Consider the following 18,998-nt stretch of genomic DNA (forward strand, 5'->3'; position numbering starts at 1 on the left):
GATGGGTCCACTAACTCCCAGGCAAGTCCCCACTTCCTCCCTCTTGTTTCTTCTCCCTGCTGGCACTTTCCACAGCAAGTGTGCTGTTCTTTGAACAATGCTAATCTTCCCCACAGCTCAGAAAGTCTCAGCGGTAATGAGCCACATCAATTTTTTCCCTCCTTTTTATCCCCAGGCCCAAGACAGTGCCAGGCTTACAACAGTACTTGATGAATCTGTGATAAATGGTATGACAGGCCACGTCATGAGGGTTGAAATTTGTGTCCTTGGTGTTTTGAATCTACACTATTATAATATCATTCATAGGACAGTGTCAGAAAATGCCCCACCAGCAATGTGTCGACACACATGCCTTACTTACCTCTCAGAATGTTTATGAGGGCCTGACTGTTAAAGGGACCTTACAGTGACATACTTTAACAATTTTTTTTTTCAGTCAAAAAAGTATTTTTGTGCAAAGACCTTGTAAAGAGAGATATTCTTTGTGGTTGTCCCTAAATATCAATAGAATTCAAGTTTGGAGTCAGGACAAATATACCTTTTTCCTTATTTTCACTTTATTCCTAATAAATGCATTTAGGAGCTTGCGCGTTGAGTCAAGGGGGTGAGGATGGGCTCCTGTGACTAGCACCGCTCTCTGCATCAAGCAAGGGATTTCTTCCTTTCTAACCCTCCGTTTCATGTGTCACAGTCCTAAGCTACGTGGATATGGCTTCTAGCTTGTCCTCGTTTGGGTCCCACAGATGCCATCTCCCATCTCCCCTGTAATGAAATAAGATCTCTGGCAGGAGTTCTAGAAGCCGGTGCTTCTCAAATTGCCACATGCATCTGAGCCAGCTGGGGTGTCTTGAAAATGCAGGCTCCCAGGCCACAGGGGCTGCCATTTTGTGGACCATGCATTTAGTAGCAAGAGGATAGCCATCAAAATGATCTCCTTTCACTAAGGGTCAGATAAGCACAAGCTTAAAAATGAGCCCCTGATGCTGACTATAGATCTGAAGCACCCACGAGGGGTGGGCTGGGGGAGGGGTAAGAGCAAAGAGGGAAGGAAGCACCATGGATCATGATGGACTATGGGTGATCCAGTGGTGAATACCTGATGGGGTTACCTAATATTACCTTGATTAAAAAATAAATCATTGGGCCTCCCTGGTGGTGCAAAGGGTTAAGACGCAACCTATGAAGCAATCCGCAGCCTCTGCATCATGAGTTCGATCCCTGACCGGCCAGGGAGCAACCCACAGGGTGCAGCAGACCTCTCCTGACTCACCTGCTGCTTCCCTCCGCAGTGTGTTTCAGTCAGTCTGCCTGTTCTGCTCCCCACTCTGTCTCTGGTGAATCCTCTCATCTCCCGCACCTCTGGCCTGTACCCTGGTTCTTGTAGGCATAAATAAATAAATCTTTAAAAAAAATCATTAATAAGAGAATTATTCCCTCTCTCCCATAATCATTTATAATACACTGCCACCACAAAAGCATTCAGACATGTAAGAAAATAATCTCCAAATCTATCCCCAAAAAGTTTTTTAAACAATAACCAGGAAAAGCTAAAGTACTTACTCTCACACGGCTGACAGAAGTCACAAATATGAGCTAGTTTGGCTCAAGAGTTGACTTCAGCCGGGCTGTAGGGATCTAATTGAAGAGCACCTTGTACCTAAAATGTCTTTGCTTTTAACACTAGCAGGTTTTCATTCCTTTTTTGTTGATCAAACAGTCAAGTTTACAGTCATGTTTGTTTCAGAGGCTGGAAAAACATCCTTCTGTGAGCTTTCAGAGCCCCTAACTGGGCAGCATGAAGTTGTAGGAAGTGGGTCAGTGTTAGAACTTTCCATCTCAGTGACTGAGTATAAAATAACAATTTGAGTCTCATTATCTCATTTCCAAAGGGTAATCGGCAGCGTTTTCCAGATGACAATGCACAAAACCCAGCCTTGAACAAGGCGCACTCATGACTTCGCCATGGTTTCCCCTCCTGCTGCTGGGGCTCTTCACTCCTCTGAAGCCACAAAGAAAGCTCATTTGTTTCACTTTGTGAAAACTCTTCATTTTTCCCCCAGACTTTCCATTTCACGCTGTGTGAATTTTATTAAGATCTCTTTCACAGAAGCTGAGTACAAGCTCCACGGGGCCTAGGGGATGGATTCACAGTCTCTGTGATGTCTGAGGCCTCCTGAGACATGTCTTCCCCTGGAATCCAAAACCTCTTGGTGCTGGAAGAAATAGTTTGGCCTCATGAGCATTTTGTGCCAACCTTTTTTGTTGAACCTGGGAAAGCAAAAACATGGGTGTGCGTTCAACATCCCGCATCTGAGAAGTCTTATCATACTCTGTGGAGCAATGCCTCCTGAAGGCGTCCTATTATTTTTTAAAGCTGATTTTAAATATTAATTTATATATTTTTCATTTTACAATTAGCCTTTGTTAGTAAAACTTACCTATCATCCTATTGCCTAACAAATTTTTTCATTCCAATAAAAAATGGTTTTTACATAGGTAATTATCATCCCAACTGAAAAAGAATTTCTATTTTGATTTTTCCTCTTGAATTTATCTAATAAGAATTTGTAATATTACACGCTGTAGAAATGGCATGATAATGGCTGTGTACATCAGATAGAATTAGTCTAATTAGTCCATATTTTGTAATGAAAATAGTAAAAGCTAACATTTTTGAGCTCTTCCTGTGTGCTATGTAACACAGTAAATATCTTGTGTATCAAGTCTTTTGACCAGTGTGAGGCTCTTATGAGAGGGGTGCTCTTGCTTTTCCTGTGTGAGGGATGAGGGAAGGAGGTACAGAGAGGTTATTCCTTGGCCCAGGTCATGTGGCAGAGCCAAAATTCAAACCAAATCTTCTCATATCCAGGTAAAGTCTCCTTTGCAGCATTTTGGTTCCTAGGCTGTACTAAGACTTATTTAAGAATTACCTGGTTCTGGGCCTCCCCTGGTGGTGCAGCAGTTGAGCGCTGGGCTGCGAAGCTGCCTGCAGCCTCTGCAGCACTGGTTTGATCCCCGGCTGCCAGGGAGGGTCCCACATGGCGCACAGACATCTCCTGCCGCGCCCACTGCTCCCCTCGGCAGTGTATTTCGTTGGTCTGCCTGTTCTGTTCCCTGCTCTGGCTCTGGTGAATTCTCTCGCCTTCCCACGCTTCTGACTGTACCCAGTGCTTGTATAAATAAATAAATAAATAAATCTTTTTTAAAACTAAATATCTATCATCTTCTCCTTGCTTCCTACTGTAGTGAGTATAAAATTGCAGCCTTGTCTGACATTCTTTAAATTTGAAGAGCTATCCAGTTACAGGATGTTATGATGCCATAAACATGACAATCCTTCAAGAAAACAACTCTTTGTTTCTATCTTTTATTGTGAAGACATGCACTGAAATTACCAAAATCATGTTGATCTGTTCTTATACACTGTTGTGGATGCTTCTCCAAACCTCAGTGAATTTGCCCCCCTCTGTCCTCATGTGCAGATGCATTTTTTGGTTGGTTGGTTTTGGTCAAGGCTGAGTCTGCTTCACTAACTCTTATGAACATCAAGTTGGAGGGGAAGGCAGGACAAGGGCAGCTTGTGGATGGAAACCGTTATGCACTTGAACATCTGAAGACCCATCTCTTTCCCTGTCTCTGTCCTCACAGAATGTGTGACACAGGAGAAGGACTATTCACTTTTCAAACAAGGGAAGGAGAAATGATCTATCAGAAGGTCCATTCCGCGACGCTGGCCATAGCTGAGCAACATGAGAGATTGATGCTAGAGATGGAGCAGAAGGCCCGGGTAAGAATCCTTCCTCCACGAACTAGTTGCTGGGAAATGAAGGTCACTGAGGTCTGATACACATTGTGGATGTGTGGGTCCATCCATGTTAGCCCCCAGGGTCCACCTCACCCCAGACCCTGAGAGCGCCCCAGTTACTGAATCTCATTTCTCTAATAGCTTACTAGGCATTGACACAAGGAGTTATTAGTGGCCACTAGCAAGGGTCCTGTTCTCCAGGTACCTACCTAAGGCCAGTTTCCATGGAGACCCCGAGAGAGGTGGGGTGTATTCTGTCTCTCTCCACGTGCAGCTGGACAATGAGAGATTCGAATGCAGGCCCAAAATAACCAAGAATATTAAGATATTGCCAGGAAAGTTTCCATGTGTATTTTTGTCTTTACCCTCAGCCTAGACTCTCTGAAACCTCCAGCTCTCTCTGTGTGTATGTCTTAGCCAATACTAAAATGCTTGCCGACGGGGCTTATATTGCTGCCCAATAGAATGACCTGTCTGCTGTCCAGTCCTGGAGCTGTTCAGCCAGTTCAGGGTCAAGTTAAGAACTAATTTAGTAAAGATCTGAAATAATAAATTGTACAAGTAGCTGAAAAAATGAGTAGCTTTACAGCTAATTTTCTGGAAAGTAATCAATAGGATGATATTTGGCTATAATCTTAAGAGATGAGTATTCTCTTTCTTCAGGATTTATAGAGATGGATTAGATTTCATCTTTGAGAGGACAGGCAGAGCTTCAGGACAGAGAAGGGTCTCTAACCAGAAAAAAATCCATGCTTCTATACCAACAGAATTCTGTAGTATTGTATTCATTTTGATTTTTAAAATTCTCAATTATCTAATATTTTAAATCTAAAGGAAATGTGTAATTTTACTATAAGACAAAGAAGCAGTTTAGCAAATGATAGTATGTTCTTAAATCCGTTCTAATTTTCTCAATGCTGCATACACATTTTATGACTCTTTCTGGGAGACAGTGCAAACAGTCTTCCTAATCCCTAAGGGGAGTGTGTGCAAATCAGGCTGATAAGGCATTTAGCCTTTCAGGAGGATGAATGAGTAGCGTGGGCATTTATAGAATTATTAATATAACACTGGGATTAATTGAAGGAGCATCAATAAGAGGTCAGTATGACTTTGTCTTTTAATAAGATTTGGGTTAAATTTAAACCATTCTAAAATGATCTAATTAATATATTTTTTCTAGTGACTTAAATCAGGTGAAAAATATACCTTCCGCATTAGAATTTATTTCAGATCTTACACATTTATTACTATTCCATGTTTGCAATCTGCTAATGTTAGTTTGTAACCAAGGTTAACAATTGTGATATAACTTGCTGTTAGCTAACAGTTGTAGTTTTCTTACACTTGATAACAGTTATAGTTCTTCTTACAGTTGCTCTAAACAAACAAAATGCTCATGCACAGTCATTAAAGTTGTATTTTCATGAACGAAATTCCACAAACTCTTTCATGCAATAGTAATTGTCTACCAGAAGGGAAAGCTTTCAGCTTCTGTCCTGGGTTCACAATCCATTTTCACCACTTACTAACCGTGTAATCCTGGGCCATATATTTAACTTCTACATGTCTCATTTTCCTTTACCTGTAAGATGGGGCATATAGTAGTTAACTTACTTGATTGTTTTGCTGTATCTGTGTATTAATCTACATAAACTGATGAGTAGAAAGTATCATCAAAGGTTCCTTATAATGATGGTGACCCATTTGTAGGGATGATTTTGAATAATTTTAAAGATTTGCAGTGTTTGTGAAGGCACTAAATTATAATGCCCCATTGTAGCTAAATAATACCCTTCCATCTTTTTCAAGTATATCTAGAAATCTTGTGTTCCCTCCCCCCCCCCCAAAAAAAAAGCAAAGCAAAATTCTGTTCACATATAGCTGTTGCTCATGTTTGTGTTTATTGGCTCCTGTGCCACAAAGAAGCAGCCAGGGCAGTGCAACAAAAACATTGCTGTTAAGGCTTTCGAGGTGGTTCCTTACCTACTGGGCTCTCAGGCCATCTAAAACTGGAGGGGGCAGCATGGGTCTGAGTGTCAGAGCTTGAAGATGGAAGAGAAAGTGGGACAGAAGCATGAACAGCAGATTCAATAGAGCTCAACCAGACATCAAATGTTCCTAGAAATCAGAAACCCCATCAACTTGGGCAAACATGTAAATGGAGTGCTGGGTTTAATTTCAAGTCAGTTGCACAGCTATGTGCATCCTTAAAGGTTAATACTAATAAATTATTCCATATCTAGTTCATTATTTAGAAAAAGCTGAACAAATGATGCTTTTCTAAGGGCATGCTATCTTGAGGATACCCCAAGTTCCCCCACATCTTCAGACCATAAACAAAGATTTCCATGTCCGCAGATAAAATTTTTTATTTTTAGAGACTGCCCCTGCGCACACAAGTCTTCTTTTAAAAAACAAATTCTGCGCGTGAAACAAAACTATTCTCTATCTCTACATTTTCTTACTTAAAATAAAATGAAGGTCTGTGCTATAGACTAGGCAAAAGTATAATTTGGGAGCTGGCAAGGTATCACAAACCTTATCTAAGATATAAACAACGTTGCATTTCATTTACTTTCTATCTACTACAAAATAAGATGACACTGTTTATTGATTGTCAGTTTTTAACTGGACCATGGGAGATTAATGTTGATCGGATAGAGAATGTTTACATATATTTAACATGATTAAAAAGATTTTACAAGATTAAATTACCAACCAGCTATAAAAGCAGTGACTTTCCCAAACATAGTTGTTCAGGCAATTGAAGGCTTTGTCTTCATCCTTTAAAGAGTGATGGCTTAAGAGATGTTACTGGCTTTACGGATAAGCAACCTCAAATGACAAAGTCTCAACAACCGTAAGAGAAAAATACAACATAATCTTTTCACGTCATATATGTATAAAGCCTTATTTTGCCCTTATAGTCTTCCTTCTTGGAAGGCAAATGAGTAAACACATTTTGATGCATCTCCCTAATTAGACAATATTTTTATTCTTGCTTGAAGAAGCAGATATCTGGAAACAGTTCCCAGCTTTGTGAATAAAAAGTAATACATTTGCTATTCGTGTAGAGAACTGGATGAAAAGGATCACAAAATTGCCAAGGCTATTAAAAATGTATATTGTGCTTTCCTTCAAGGAGAAAGATAATGAAAGAATTAATTAATGTTAACTGACTCAAAATTAACTGCCTTAAAATTAAATTACAACAGTTCACTAAATACAGGTTAGCTACTTGCTAAGCATACACAGGTCTATAAGGGCTTCCTCTGAACTTCCTCTGCATGGTGGTTTTAGGGAGCAAAACAGAGCTAGAAGACCCTTCTTCTCAAGTGGCTCAGATTTATTGGGTCATGTCATTGGTACTTTCCAGGGTAAGATGATATTTTTCCCTTTACTCCTTGAAGTATCAGGTTCCCCTAGCTTTCATGGAGCTGATTTAATCACACCAGTAGGATATGTCATGACGAAATTTTGATTAGTGACACCAAAACCACCAATTGAGCTTATTCATCTTCTCTTAACATTGGTGTCTCATTGATTGCACATATAATGAACTATTGATTTTCACATATAATCAGCTACTCAGAAGGGCCCCAGATCTCCACAGAGGATGACTTCTTTGACGCCTAAAGACTTCCTCCTTTGCATCCAAATGTGTGGCTACAACGTCTCACTGCTATGCCCAAGTGGGGGTCAACAGTGGTCATGAAGAGATAGCAATCTTACTACTTTACTTATTCATCCCAAACCATTCTTATTTTAAAAGGGAATTTTGGGGTGGTGCATAGGAGAATGAGCCACAGTCATAAATTTAAAACTAGAACTATTTTAACTGAGAGATTCCCAAAATTTGCATATTTGAGGAAATTATGTAAACTCAATATTTAAACAAATCTCACCTCTAGAATTTATTCCTATTTTGCAGAAATCATTCTTGTTCTTGAAATTGTCAGCAGTTATTAGGGTTGTGTTGCCAGGAGCATCCATGCAGCATTACAGAGTTCTTGTTGTCTTGGTGATGGAAGCATCCATAGAAAGTCACACTGCAAATTGTTGTGACTTAGCCTGTTGATCCGCAGTGTAGACTGAAATCCCCAGGAACACAGAGCTTCAAATGCCATGAAACAATTTAACTTTGGATTTTGATGGACTTGTCTCACACAACCCCACACACACAATATAAAAAAATGTTTTCTTCTTTAATTTGCTTTTTATTTCTTAAGCTATACAGATGTTCTACAATGCCCACAAGTAAACAAATACACACTGGAATACTACTGAGCTATTAAAGAAAAAGATGAAGTAGTGCCTTCGGGACAAAGATGGTTGGATCTTGAAGTGATTATGCTAAGGGAAATAAGCAGTGAATGAAAGACAGCTACCAGAGGGTCTTCCTCACTTGTGGAATATAAATAACCAAAGAGAACAAACAGGCAAAACAAGAATAATTCTAATTTAATTCTAATTTGTGATGATAATTCTTGTTTAATAATAATTCATGAATGATCTACTGGTTACTAGAGGGGGTAAGGGAGGGAAGGGGACAGGGTATGGGCTGGGAGCCTGAAGGTAAGTGAGGCGTGTCCACAGTGAAATTGTTCTCCCCAAAGAACACAGTTATGGAAACTAGCAGCAAATCAACAACACTTAAAAAAAATAAAATTAAATGCCCCATGTAAAGAGTAACTGAAAAGAAATCAAGACAAAAAACACTTTTCCTATTACCTATTAAAAACAAGTAAATAAAGGAAAGAGGTTGCATAGCTAATTTCTAGCCTTGTAGGCCTGCAAGTCATTGAAAAGCCTGTCTACAGTTAGACAACCTCCCTTCATAATAATTACAGCATGTTCTTTTAAGAAAAATTGTTGGGGACGCTCCTGGCCTCGAGTCAGCTGCCCCTGCTCCCAGAATGGCCTCGAGCGTAGGCAGTTAATCTTCCTTTTAATGGAAGTATTTTCCATACTCACATTTGGCAGGAATCTGTTGGCCATAAAAATCCACAAGTTTTCCTACACTAAAAATGTAAAGAGTTGAGAATAATAGTTCACTGAACACTCTACAGAAAAATGTTAACACTTTTTGCAAAGTTGAAATGTGGGATCTGTGATTGCAAATTGTAGGTATTAGCTAGTTGTAAGGGCAGGACATGGGCACAGTGCAGGTTTTCTGATCCCATGCAGACCGGGTAAAGGAGGAGTCAGAGTCCTCAGTGGTTTTGCAGGTCTTTTATTTGGGGTTCACCAGGCATATGGCAGGCAGGGGTGCTGGCTGGGGGGCTGGGAGGCTGTCAGGCCTCCCAGCCCCCAGCAAGTCTTCACTCTATCTGGGCTCTCTGGCGTTCTCTGCTTCTGCTTCGGCTTCTCCTTCAGGTTCTGCTGCTGCTGGCTGGGGCTGCTGGCGTTCCCCTGTGACGCCGCCCTTAAAAGCACAGTCTTAGCTCAGCTGAATCCCATCTACCTATGCCCACACCCTATTCCAGGTGCCCGCCATCAGGCATGCATTCAGGACAAGGATCCATCATCTATCCTGATGGCGGAAGGGCAGAAAAGCCTGACATTTTCTTTACCCTACACTAGTATATTGGAATATCTGCTAATAAACTCATTCTTCAAAGTTCTATTCATGAATCTGTGGTTCAGTATTATCGATGATTAATCATCAGAGGCTTCCTGATTGCTGACAATGACCCAGGGCCCTGCTGGGAAGTGCCATTCACAGGTTTGTGAAATTTTATACTGATTGATAGACACTAGTTGTAAAAACCAAAGCAGGCTCAGTTAGAACAAATTATTATAGCCAATCACTAGAGTAGCCCTGTGATTCTAATTAATCTATTCACTTACTGTCATTCCAATTTAGAAAAGTAAATAAAATTCAGTCTCTAAACAAACATACAAACACAAATGCACATTTCTGCATAAATACACAGAGACGATGGAAATTGCAAGAAGGCAGTGTATAATTTTCCTTAAAAGTAGTGCTGTCACACAGTATAATAGCAAACATTTTCTTTAGATCCTTTTCTTTTTCCTTAACATGTATTGTGGATATTCTAGAGGTTACTTTGGAAGATGCATTTTAAATGCATAATTATTTCATATTTACACTTGATTAGAGTTGATAATATTTAAGGAAATGACAACATAGTATGAAAAGATTCTCAATGTCCATGTTAAAAGAATATACTTTCTTTTATTTGTTTTGCTGGAATCAAATCATTATAAGGAAGCTGTCCAAGAATTTATTTATTTTTTTGGCTATGGTAATCTTATTTATTCATGGGCATACAGTCTGTTCATGGTAATTACAAGAATGATTTCCTTAAATGAAGACAATAGATTGCAAAGGTCAATCAAGATGAGCAGTGTAGAAGCATATAATTATGACACACACATACACCCCAAAGAGCAGATTTTTCTTTGGGGGACAGTGCTACAAATTAGGGGGGAAATGTAGGCATGTCCTAGAACCGAAATCTAAGAAATTGAAGGATAATTGCATGAGAAGGAGATCAGGGCTGCTTTCAAAGAATATGAGAATTGTTGTCAGCTCCAGGATATGTTCTATGATGCTCACATATTAGTCAAAGCAACCAGCAGTGAGGGGTAACCAGGGGGAGGCTAGAGAAAGACTAGAGAGCTTTGTGACCTCATGCAAGTCACTTGCCTTCTCTGTGCCTTAGTGTAAAGCAGGAATGACCACTGAGCAGGTTTCCTGATCCAGCAGACCGGGTAAAGGAGGAGTCAGAGTCCTCAGTGGTTTTGCAGGCTTTTATTGGAATTACCAGGTACACGGCAGGCAGGGGTGCTGGGGGGCCGGGAGGCTGGCAGGCCTCCCAGCCCCCAGCAAATCCGCACTCTCTATGGGCTCTCTGGCATGCTCTGCTTCTGCTTCTTTGCTTCTCTCTTGACTTCTCTTCGGCTTCTGCTGCTGCTGGCGTCCCCGTGACGCCGCCCTTAAAAGCCCAGTCTCAGCCCAGGTGAATCCCATCTCCCTAGGCCCACACCCTACTCCAGGTGCCGCCATCAGGCATGCATTCAGGACCGCAGGGATCCATCATCTATCCTGATGGCGGGAGGGCAGAAAAGCCTGACAGTTTTCCTTACCCTGCACTTAGTTTCTCTTACGGAAAGAGGGGAGGGAGGCCCAATGATAGTCCCTACTTCAGAACTTTGCGATACTGCCTACTCTTTCATTAAAGTGTGATAATTATTAGCTAAGTCATAACATGGCTGACAAGTTGATCTCAGCTTTCCCTATATGGAGATGTAGCTCCTAAGTATACATAGTTTAAAATCCAAAAACAGCAAAAATTTTGTTTAAAACACCTAGGAAATTTAATGTTTTCGTATGTCCATCATAATCGTATATTCAGAGCAGCTCTGTAAATGCATCTACTTATAAACAGGTAAAGATAAATAAACAGAAGATAGATGATCGATAAACAATATATGTTTTTAAAAGCCTTACTGATTATAGATAAAATGGAATGCAAAGTATTTATGTAGATGTTTGTAATAATTTCAGATGTTATCCTAATGCCCAGCTTTTTTCACATTTGTGAAGTCGCATTAGTGACTTCATTTTCCTTCCACTTTAGTGAAAATAATTTCCCTGCAATTCCGATTTTAAATGATATCTAGCAACCGCCATCAAATGTCTATATAAACGACATCTTGTGTGATCGCCTGGTACACACTCCGCAAGGCAGCTTCTAATTCCTTTCTATTTATCTTGAATAAAATGGAAGATTAAGTGTGAGGCGTCCCCTATTGAAAATTAAGTCAAGTCTGTGAGAAGCCAATTGCCCATAAACCTTCAAACTTCAGAGGACTGTTTGAGTGAACGCAAACAGTGCCAAGCTTGGCTGCGTAAGGTCTCCAGGGTTTTTATTTCTATACAGTTTTCAAGTTTCATGAGCTCTTTCCCAAGAACAAATAAAACGGCCTGTTCTCGACGAGGCGCGCGGAAATTGGGCGTTTCCTCATCCAGCCGCGCCTTCTCTTTTTCTTACCCTCTTTACATTTCATCCAGCACGTTTGCTCACCAGGCGTCCTTGTGAAACACCATTTTTCATAACATAAATTACGATTTAAGACAACCAACGTGCAAATCTAAGCATAAGTCCTAAAGGAAATACACTGAACCTTCAACATCGTTGATGTGCGGCCTGTGGAGGTAAGTGAGCGGGTCTTAGAATTCGCTCAGTTTTCCACGAAGTAAACAAGCACCTGTGGCCAGCACCCGGACCAAAACGCCCAAACCCAGGAGTCTCCTTCAAGCTCCCTCCCGGCTCTTACTCCCCCAGTGTAGGGTAAGGTAAAAGGTATCAGGCTTTTCTGCCCTCCCGCCATCAGGATAGATGAGGGAACCCTGTGATCCTGAATGCATGCCTGATGGCGGGCACCTCAAGTGGGTTCACCTGCGCTAAGACTGTGCTTTTTAAGGGCGGCGTCACGGGGACGCCAGAAGCCGAGAAAGCAGCAGCAGAAACCGATGAGAAGCCGAGATCACCAGAGAGCCCAGATAGAGTGAGGATTTGCTGGGGGCTGGGAGGCCTGCCAGCCTCCCGGCCCCCCAGCACCCCTGCCTGCCATATGCCTGGTGAACCCCAGTAAAAGACCTGCAAAAAGCCACTGAGGATTCTGACTCCTCCTTTACCCGGTCTGCATGGGATCAGAAAACCTGCACCGTGTCCAGTTCTGCCCTTACACCCAGACAAACTCAGAGCTGCCTCTGCACGAAGGTCTCCTCTGCTTGCATCTAGTCTAATGCCCTTGTCTTGACAAAGCAGGGAACACATAACCTGTCTACCTCATAGAAGGCGGTTCTTTTTTTTTTTTTTAAGATTTATTTTTTATGCATACAAGGGCCAGGGTGCCAACCAAAGGTGGGGGCAAGGGGGAGAGTGAGAGAATTCACCAGAGACAGAGTGGGGAGCAGAACAGGTGGATGGACTGAGATACACTGCTGAGGGGAGCAATGGGGAGACAGGAGCGGGCTGCTGCACCCTGTGGGTAGCTCCCTGGCTGGGGATCAAACCCGTGTTGCAGCGGCTGTGGAGTGCTGAGACTTAGCTCCTTGCGCCACCAGGGAGGCCCCAGAAGGCGTTTCTTAAGCCTGTTCTCCATACAGAAAAAGCTGTAGCTGCCGTTTCCCAGCATGAACATGTGTATGTGCCAGCTGCACACACACACATGCACGCGCGCACACATGCATTCACGTGCATACACACCCACTCTCAGCACCACTCACCCTCTCCCATCTCCTCCCGACTTCTCCCACCCATCCACGCTGACCAAGTTCTTGGTTTCCTACTTCTGCTGAGTTCTGAGGGTCACATCCAGGTATGTAAATGCTCTGCCTTCACTGTCATTCTTTGGGGAGCTCACTGTGGACATCCGTGCACGCCTTGACCGCGAAGACTCGTCACACACTCTGGCCCCAGCGGTCCCCACAGTGCTGCTGCAGCAGCCCCTCACCGTGGCCGTGGTGGTGATGAGCTCTCCGCTCCACAGGCGGCCTCTAGGAGATACTGGTAGCCTTACACTGGTGAATTATATTAACTCCCATTTCGTGATAAGGAATAACCCAATTTTTTTTAAAAAAAAAGCTTAATTGACCTCTTGCCTGAGGTCAGATGAGCAGGTGGAGCGGATACCTGGCGGCAGCACTGAGCACAGGTGTCCTGGGGCTCCGCTCCGGGTCTGGGAAGAGGAGCTGGGACGCTTGCCTTGGGCTGGGGGTGGCCTGGCAGGTGGCAGTGCCCACCTGCTTCCCAATGAAGATGGGCCCAGTTGTCTGTGCCGCAGTGAGTTGTGGCAAAGACGGAGGGATCTCCAGGGAGCCGACGCCCCAGGGGTCTCCCACTCGGCTCCATCACTTCAAACGAGTCATACAGTCCCTCCGACCTCACAGCCCTAGTCTGTAGCCCCAGGTGGCATATTGGTGACAATTTACATGGCGGTGAATGAGGCACTCTACAATGAAACCAGTGTGCACGTTACCCCTCACACAGTGACTCGCAAGTGCCAATACATAGTGCTGGAGTTTTCCTTGACCAGCTGTGTCGATTTGAGTCTCGAGTGCTAATAAGATTTAAAAATTTCTAGGTAATAATTAGGGACATACAGAGTTAAAGGGAAATTAATTTTCCCATTTTTAAAAAATATAGATGAATATTACACAAATTAGTATTAATGCTTGTCACAGGCAAGGCAGGGTCTCAAAACAGCAAAGGGAAATGAGCAAAGGGAACAAGATAACCCAGGCCAGTTTTATTTTTTTTATAAAAGCAGGAAGAGGTGTTGGCAGCCAGTCCCTTCACAAGCTCCCCATTTCTTGAACCACCCCCCCCCACTGCTTCTCAAAAATGAAGATGGTTCCAAATAGCGACATTGCAACCAATTTTGATATTTTTCAAAATTTGGTATATTTCGAAGCTTTAGTTATTAGGGGAAAACAGTGTCTGGCAGTAAACACATCCTCAGGTTGTGAGCTTGGGGCCGGGATGAAGGTGGGCAGGGGAGGAAGCCCCATCCCCAGAAGAGATCAGCTTCAAAAAAGAAGAACAAAGCCAAGAACTGCTTCTCTTAAAGGTCCTGGAGTTGAGATTTTCCCGTGAGCAAATCCCTGCTTTTTTCTGGATTTTGATCGTTCCATCTGTAAGATGAGAACAGCTAGAGTCTCTCAGAAGAATTCAAACCTTGAATTAATTGACTTGTGCCCACGCTCAGCCTGGGCTTCCTCATACCCTGACAGTTCGGATTGTCACACTTGCCCTTGACTCAGAACAGGGGAGGGAAGAAGCAGCTGCCCCCTAGGTCTCAGAGAGCACAGCTACAGAGTCCAAGGTCACTGCACCCATGCATCATTCATGGGCCCCAGCGGTCACCGGCAGCCCAGATGGACAGGCCTGGCACCGCAAGGCCCTATCTCTGACGCCTTTCAAGAATTTGCGGCCTTCTTCAATCCTCCACAAAATAATACCGTGCTTAATACTGCTCAAGATGCAAGTTCATTTGAAAGACATGACACAGAATCTCTGGGTCTAAACAAGCACAGAAGCACAGAGCAGAAGCCAAGGTCTATTCCATGTTTCCAAGGATATAGGGCTTAGAGAAGTCAATTAATATCTCAAAGCCTCAGCCTCCTCTCATTTTAAAGAGGAATATTTTCTCCCTTTTCTATACTCCAGGAATTTTATGAGGATTTAACTAGATAAAATAAATGATGGCTGGGCCAAATGCCAAGTAAAATGATGAAAAGACTATGAAGATATAGAATATTTGAGTTTGGCTGAAAGGTAGGAAAAGGTGTTCTCCCTATATTGTAAATGCCTTGGAATTTCTACTAGAACAAGTACAGGTGGAACCAAGAAGAACATGATGCAGGAGGAACAGCACTGTTTTTGTTTTGTTTTGTTTTGTTTTGTTTGTTTAAAGATTTATTTATTTTCACAAGCACTGGGTACAGGCAGAAGTGCAGGAGGGTGAGAGAATTCACCAGAACCAGAGCAGGAAGCAGAGCAGGCAGAAGGACCGAAGTACACTGCTGAGGGGAGCAGCGGGCGGCAGGAGAGGTCTGTCATGCCATGTGGGACCCTCGCCAGTGGCTGGGGATCGAACCGGCGCTGCAGAGGCTGCGGGCAGCAGCGCTCAACCGCTGCGCCACCAGGGGAGGCCCAAGGAGGAACAACACTATTAATGGACAAGAGCCTGGCGCTTCTAGGAAAGCTGAGGGCATTTTAGTGGGGCTCAAGGATGGATGTGAGGTCACTCCCTAGGAGAGGGAGACATTTTATAAGTATTGCTTGCAAATAAATCTAGAAAACAAGCTAAAGAAATGTAAGAGTTGGGAAAATTTGTGTGTCAAATAAAACACTATTTCTTATGTGTTAAGGGTGCTAGAAGAAATAAAAGCATCTTGACTAGTGACTTGAGTTAACACATTTCTTCATATCTGGGAAAGCAGACTTAACAATTAAACATGTGGAGGAGGAAACATAGCATGAGTTTATGATGAGGGAGACACTACCTTCTATGTCTATTCCAGTTCCTATGAAACATGGAAAAATTGCCATATTTTGGTTTTTTTTTAAATAATAAATTTTATTTTTATATTCCCCATACAATTGCAGCCCCCCCATTCTGACCCCAATCCCTCCCCTCCCGCCCCCGCCCCCCTAAAAGTGTCTCTGGTTCATAGTTTTTTGTTGATTTTGATTTTTACTTTCTTATAGTTATTCATTTTCCTGGTCCCTTATTTAAGTTTTCTAGATTCCTGCTATGAGTGAGACCATCCGGTATTTTTCTTTTTCTTTCTGGCTTATTTCGCTGAGCATGATCCCTTCCAGCGCCATCCATGTTGCTGCAAATTGCATGTGTTTATCTTTTTTGAATGCTGAGTAATATTCCATGGTATATATGGACCACATCTTCTTGATCCAGTCATCTATTTTTGGGCATTTGGGCTGTTTCCAAAGCTTAGCTATTGTAAACTGTGCTGCTATAAACATAGGGGTGCAGGTGTTCTTTGGAATGGATGTTTCTGTGTCCTTTGGGTAAATACCTAGGAGTGGAATTGCTGGATCCTATGGAAGCTCTATGTTTAGTAGGTCCAGAAATATCCACACAGCTCTCCACAGTGGTTGGACCAGTTTGCACTCCCACCAACAGTGCAGAAGAGTTCCTTTTTCTCCACACCCTCGCCAACATTTGTTGTTGCTAGTTTTTTTAATATGTGCCATTCTCACTGGTGTGAGATGGTATCTCATGGTAGTTTTGATTTGCATTTCCCTGATGACAGTGATGTTGAACATTTTTTCATATGCCTGTTGGCCATTTGCATTTCCTCTTCAGAGAAGTTTCTTTTTAGCTCTTCTGCCCATTTTTTGACTGGATTATTTTCTTTGTTGTTGTTGAGTCTCATCAGCTCTTTGCAGATTTTTGTGATCAGTCCTTTATCATTAGTGTTGGGTGCAAAAATGTTCTCCCAGTTGGTGGGGTTTCTCTTTGTTTTTGTTATTGTCTCTTTTGCTGTGCAGAAGCTCTTTAATTTAATGTAGTCCCAGCTGTTTATCTTTGCCTTCACTATCACTGCTTTGGGTGATGTGTCTGTAAAGATGTCTTTGATGTGTAAATCATGTAGTGTTTCGCCTATGTTTCCTTCTATATATTTTATGGTTTCAGGTCTTATGTCTAGTTCTTTAATCCATTTTGAGTTGATTTTTGTGTATGGTGTGAGGTGGTGGTCAAGCTTCATTCTTTTGCATGTAGCGACCCAGTTTTCCCAGCACCATTTATTGAACAAACTTTCTTTGCTCCAATGCATAGTCTTTGCTCCTTTGTCAAAGATTAGTTGACCATAAATCTGTGGGTTTATTTCTGGATTTTCTATTCGATTCCATTGGTCTGTATCTCTGTTCTTGTTCCAATACCATGCAGTTTTGATGATTATGGCTTTGTAGTATAGTTTGAAGTCTGGGAGTGTGATGCCCCCATTTCCTTCTTTTTTTTTCAGTAGAGCTTTGGCTATTCGGGGTTTTTGGTGATTCCATATGAATTTCATCAATAATTGTTCTATTTCTTTGAAGAATGACATTGAAATTTTGATTGGAATAGCATTGAATCTGTATATTGCTTTTGGAAGGATGGCCATTTTAATAATGTTTATTCTTCCAATCCATGAGCAGGGGATGTCTCTCCATTTCTTTGTGTCTTCTTCTATTTCTTTTAACAGTGTTTTATAGTTTTCTTTGTATAGGTCCTTTACCTCTTTTGTTAGATTTATTCCCAAATAAAAAATTGCCATACTTTGGATAAAAATGAGAAATAAACTTCAGTATATGAGAACTATTCAGACTGTGTTCTATGACCACAATTCATTGTTAAATGAACATCAATAAAATATGCACAAAGAGCAATATCTCAACAAAATAACACAAACTTTTGTATCAAAAGGAAAACTAAGGGCCTCCCTTGTGGCACAGGGGTTAAAAACAGCTCTATCAAGCAATTGCCATTCACTGCAGCATGAGTTTGATTCCCTGGCCGGCAGGGAGCAACCCCACATGGCGCAGCAGACCTCTCCTGTCTCCCCGCTGCTCCCCTCAGCAGTGTATTTCAGTAGATCTGCCTGTTCCGTTCCCCACTCTGTCTCTGGTGAATCCACTCACCCCCCACACCTCTGGCCTGTACCCCAGTTCTTGTATGCACAAATAAATAATTAAAAAAAAAGGAAAATCAAGCTGTAATTATATAAATCAGAGAGAATGATTTTTATCCTGCTTACCATACCACTATTAATGAACAAAAATAAAATGTAAATGTTCAACTTGAAAAGATGGGGGAAAAAAACAAGAAAACAACTTGAACAGAAGATGAAGATTAAATAGGATAAGAGCAAAATATAATATGTAAGAGCAACTGAAAATAAATAAATTAAAAAACATGAAACTTACTAAAAGACTAAATGGAATGTAAAAATGGAATATTAGTGCTTCAAACCATAGAGTGTGAGAAATAGGGAAATGAGGTGAACACGCACAGAGTGATTCAGATGACAATTTTATGGAAGAAATTATTGAAGTGGCTCCAGTTATTTCTCCAGAAATGAGGGGAAAATGTGAGATTTTATTAATTAGTAAACAAAATATATTTATTCGTTCCATGATGCGTACGGCTGGCCATTGGAGAAGAAACACGTTTTCCAGAATAACAACGAAAGAGGAAGCACACTTTCATCACATTTCAGGAAGATTAATTTATCACTGATGTTCCAGGGTGTGCTGAGTGATAAACAAATTGTATTGTTAAAAAAAAATAAGAGTAGGCAGGTGTGTGATTAATAGGAGATTTATCTTTGGATTAATTGATATTATTAATGGGCATTGCTGTCACTACGTAAAGGTATACATTTAGGCTTATAGCTCATATGAGGAGTTAGTTTTAAAGAAATTGAAAGCGCTGTTTGCCAGTGACAGTTTCACGAAATGAGTCTCTCCTCTGTCCCTTAAGGCAGTGGGCGGTGGACATGAGTGTGTAGGAGGTTATGTTGTGTTGTCTTAACACGTGTAACACACACACGCAGAGACACTCCGACTGGTAGGTAGCCTGGAATAAAGCCCGGAATGAGTGTGGTCAACACGCCTCCCAAGGATTCCCAAGGGCACTGCCTTTCTCT

The 18,998-nt window shown here is 41.8% G+C and overlaps 1 protein-coding gene across 1 annotated transcript in view; it reads left to right on the forward strand.

The window, feature by feature from the left end:
- Positions 1 to 18,998, forward strand: part of DOK6 (docking protein 6) — a gene marked incomplete at both ends in the record, with an annotated part of 324,914 nt that overhangs the window by 247,144 nt on the left and 58,772 nt on the right. Inside the window, one exon of the mRNA XM_084252328.1 lies at positions 3,649 to 3,787. Coding sequence (XP_084108454.1) covers positions 3,649 to 3,787 — 139 coding nt within the window. The remainder of the gene's footprint in view (positions 1 to 3,648; positions 3,788 to 18,998) is intronic.

The sequence above is a fragment of the Talpa europaea genome (genome assembly GCF_964194135.1).
Source record: "Talpa europaea genome assembly, chromosome: 13".
NCBI classification, from domain to species: Eukaryota; Metazoa; Chordata; class Mammalia; order Eulipotyphla; family Talpidae; genus Talpa; species Talpa europaea.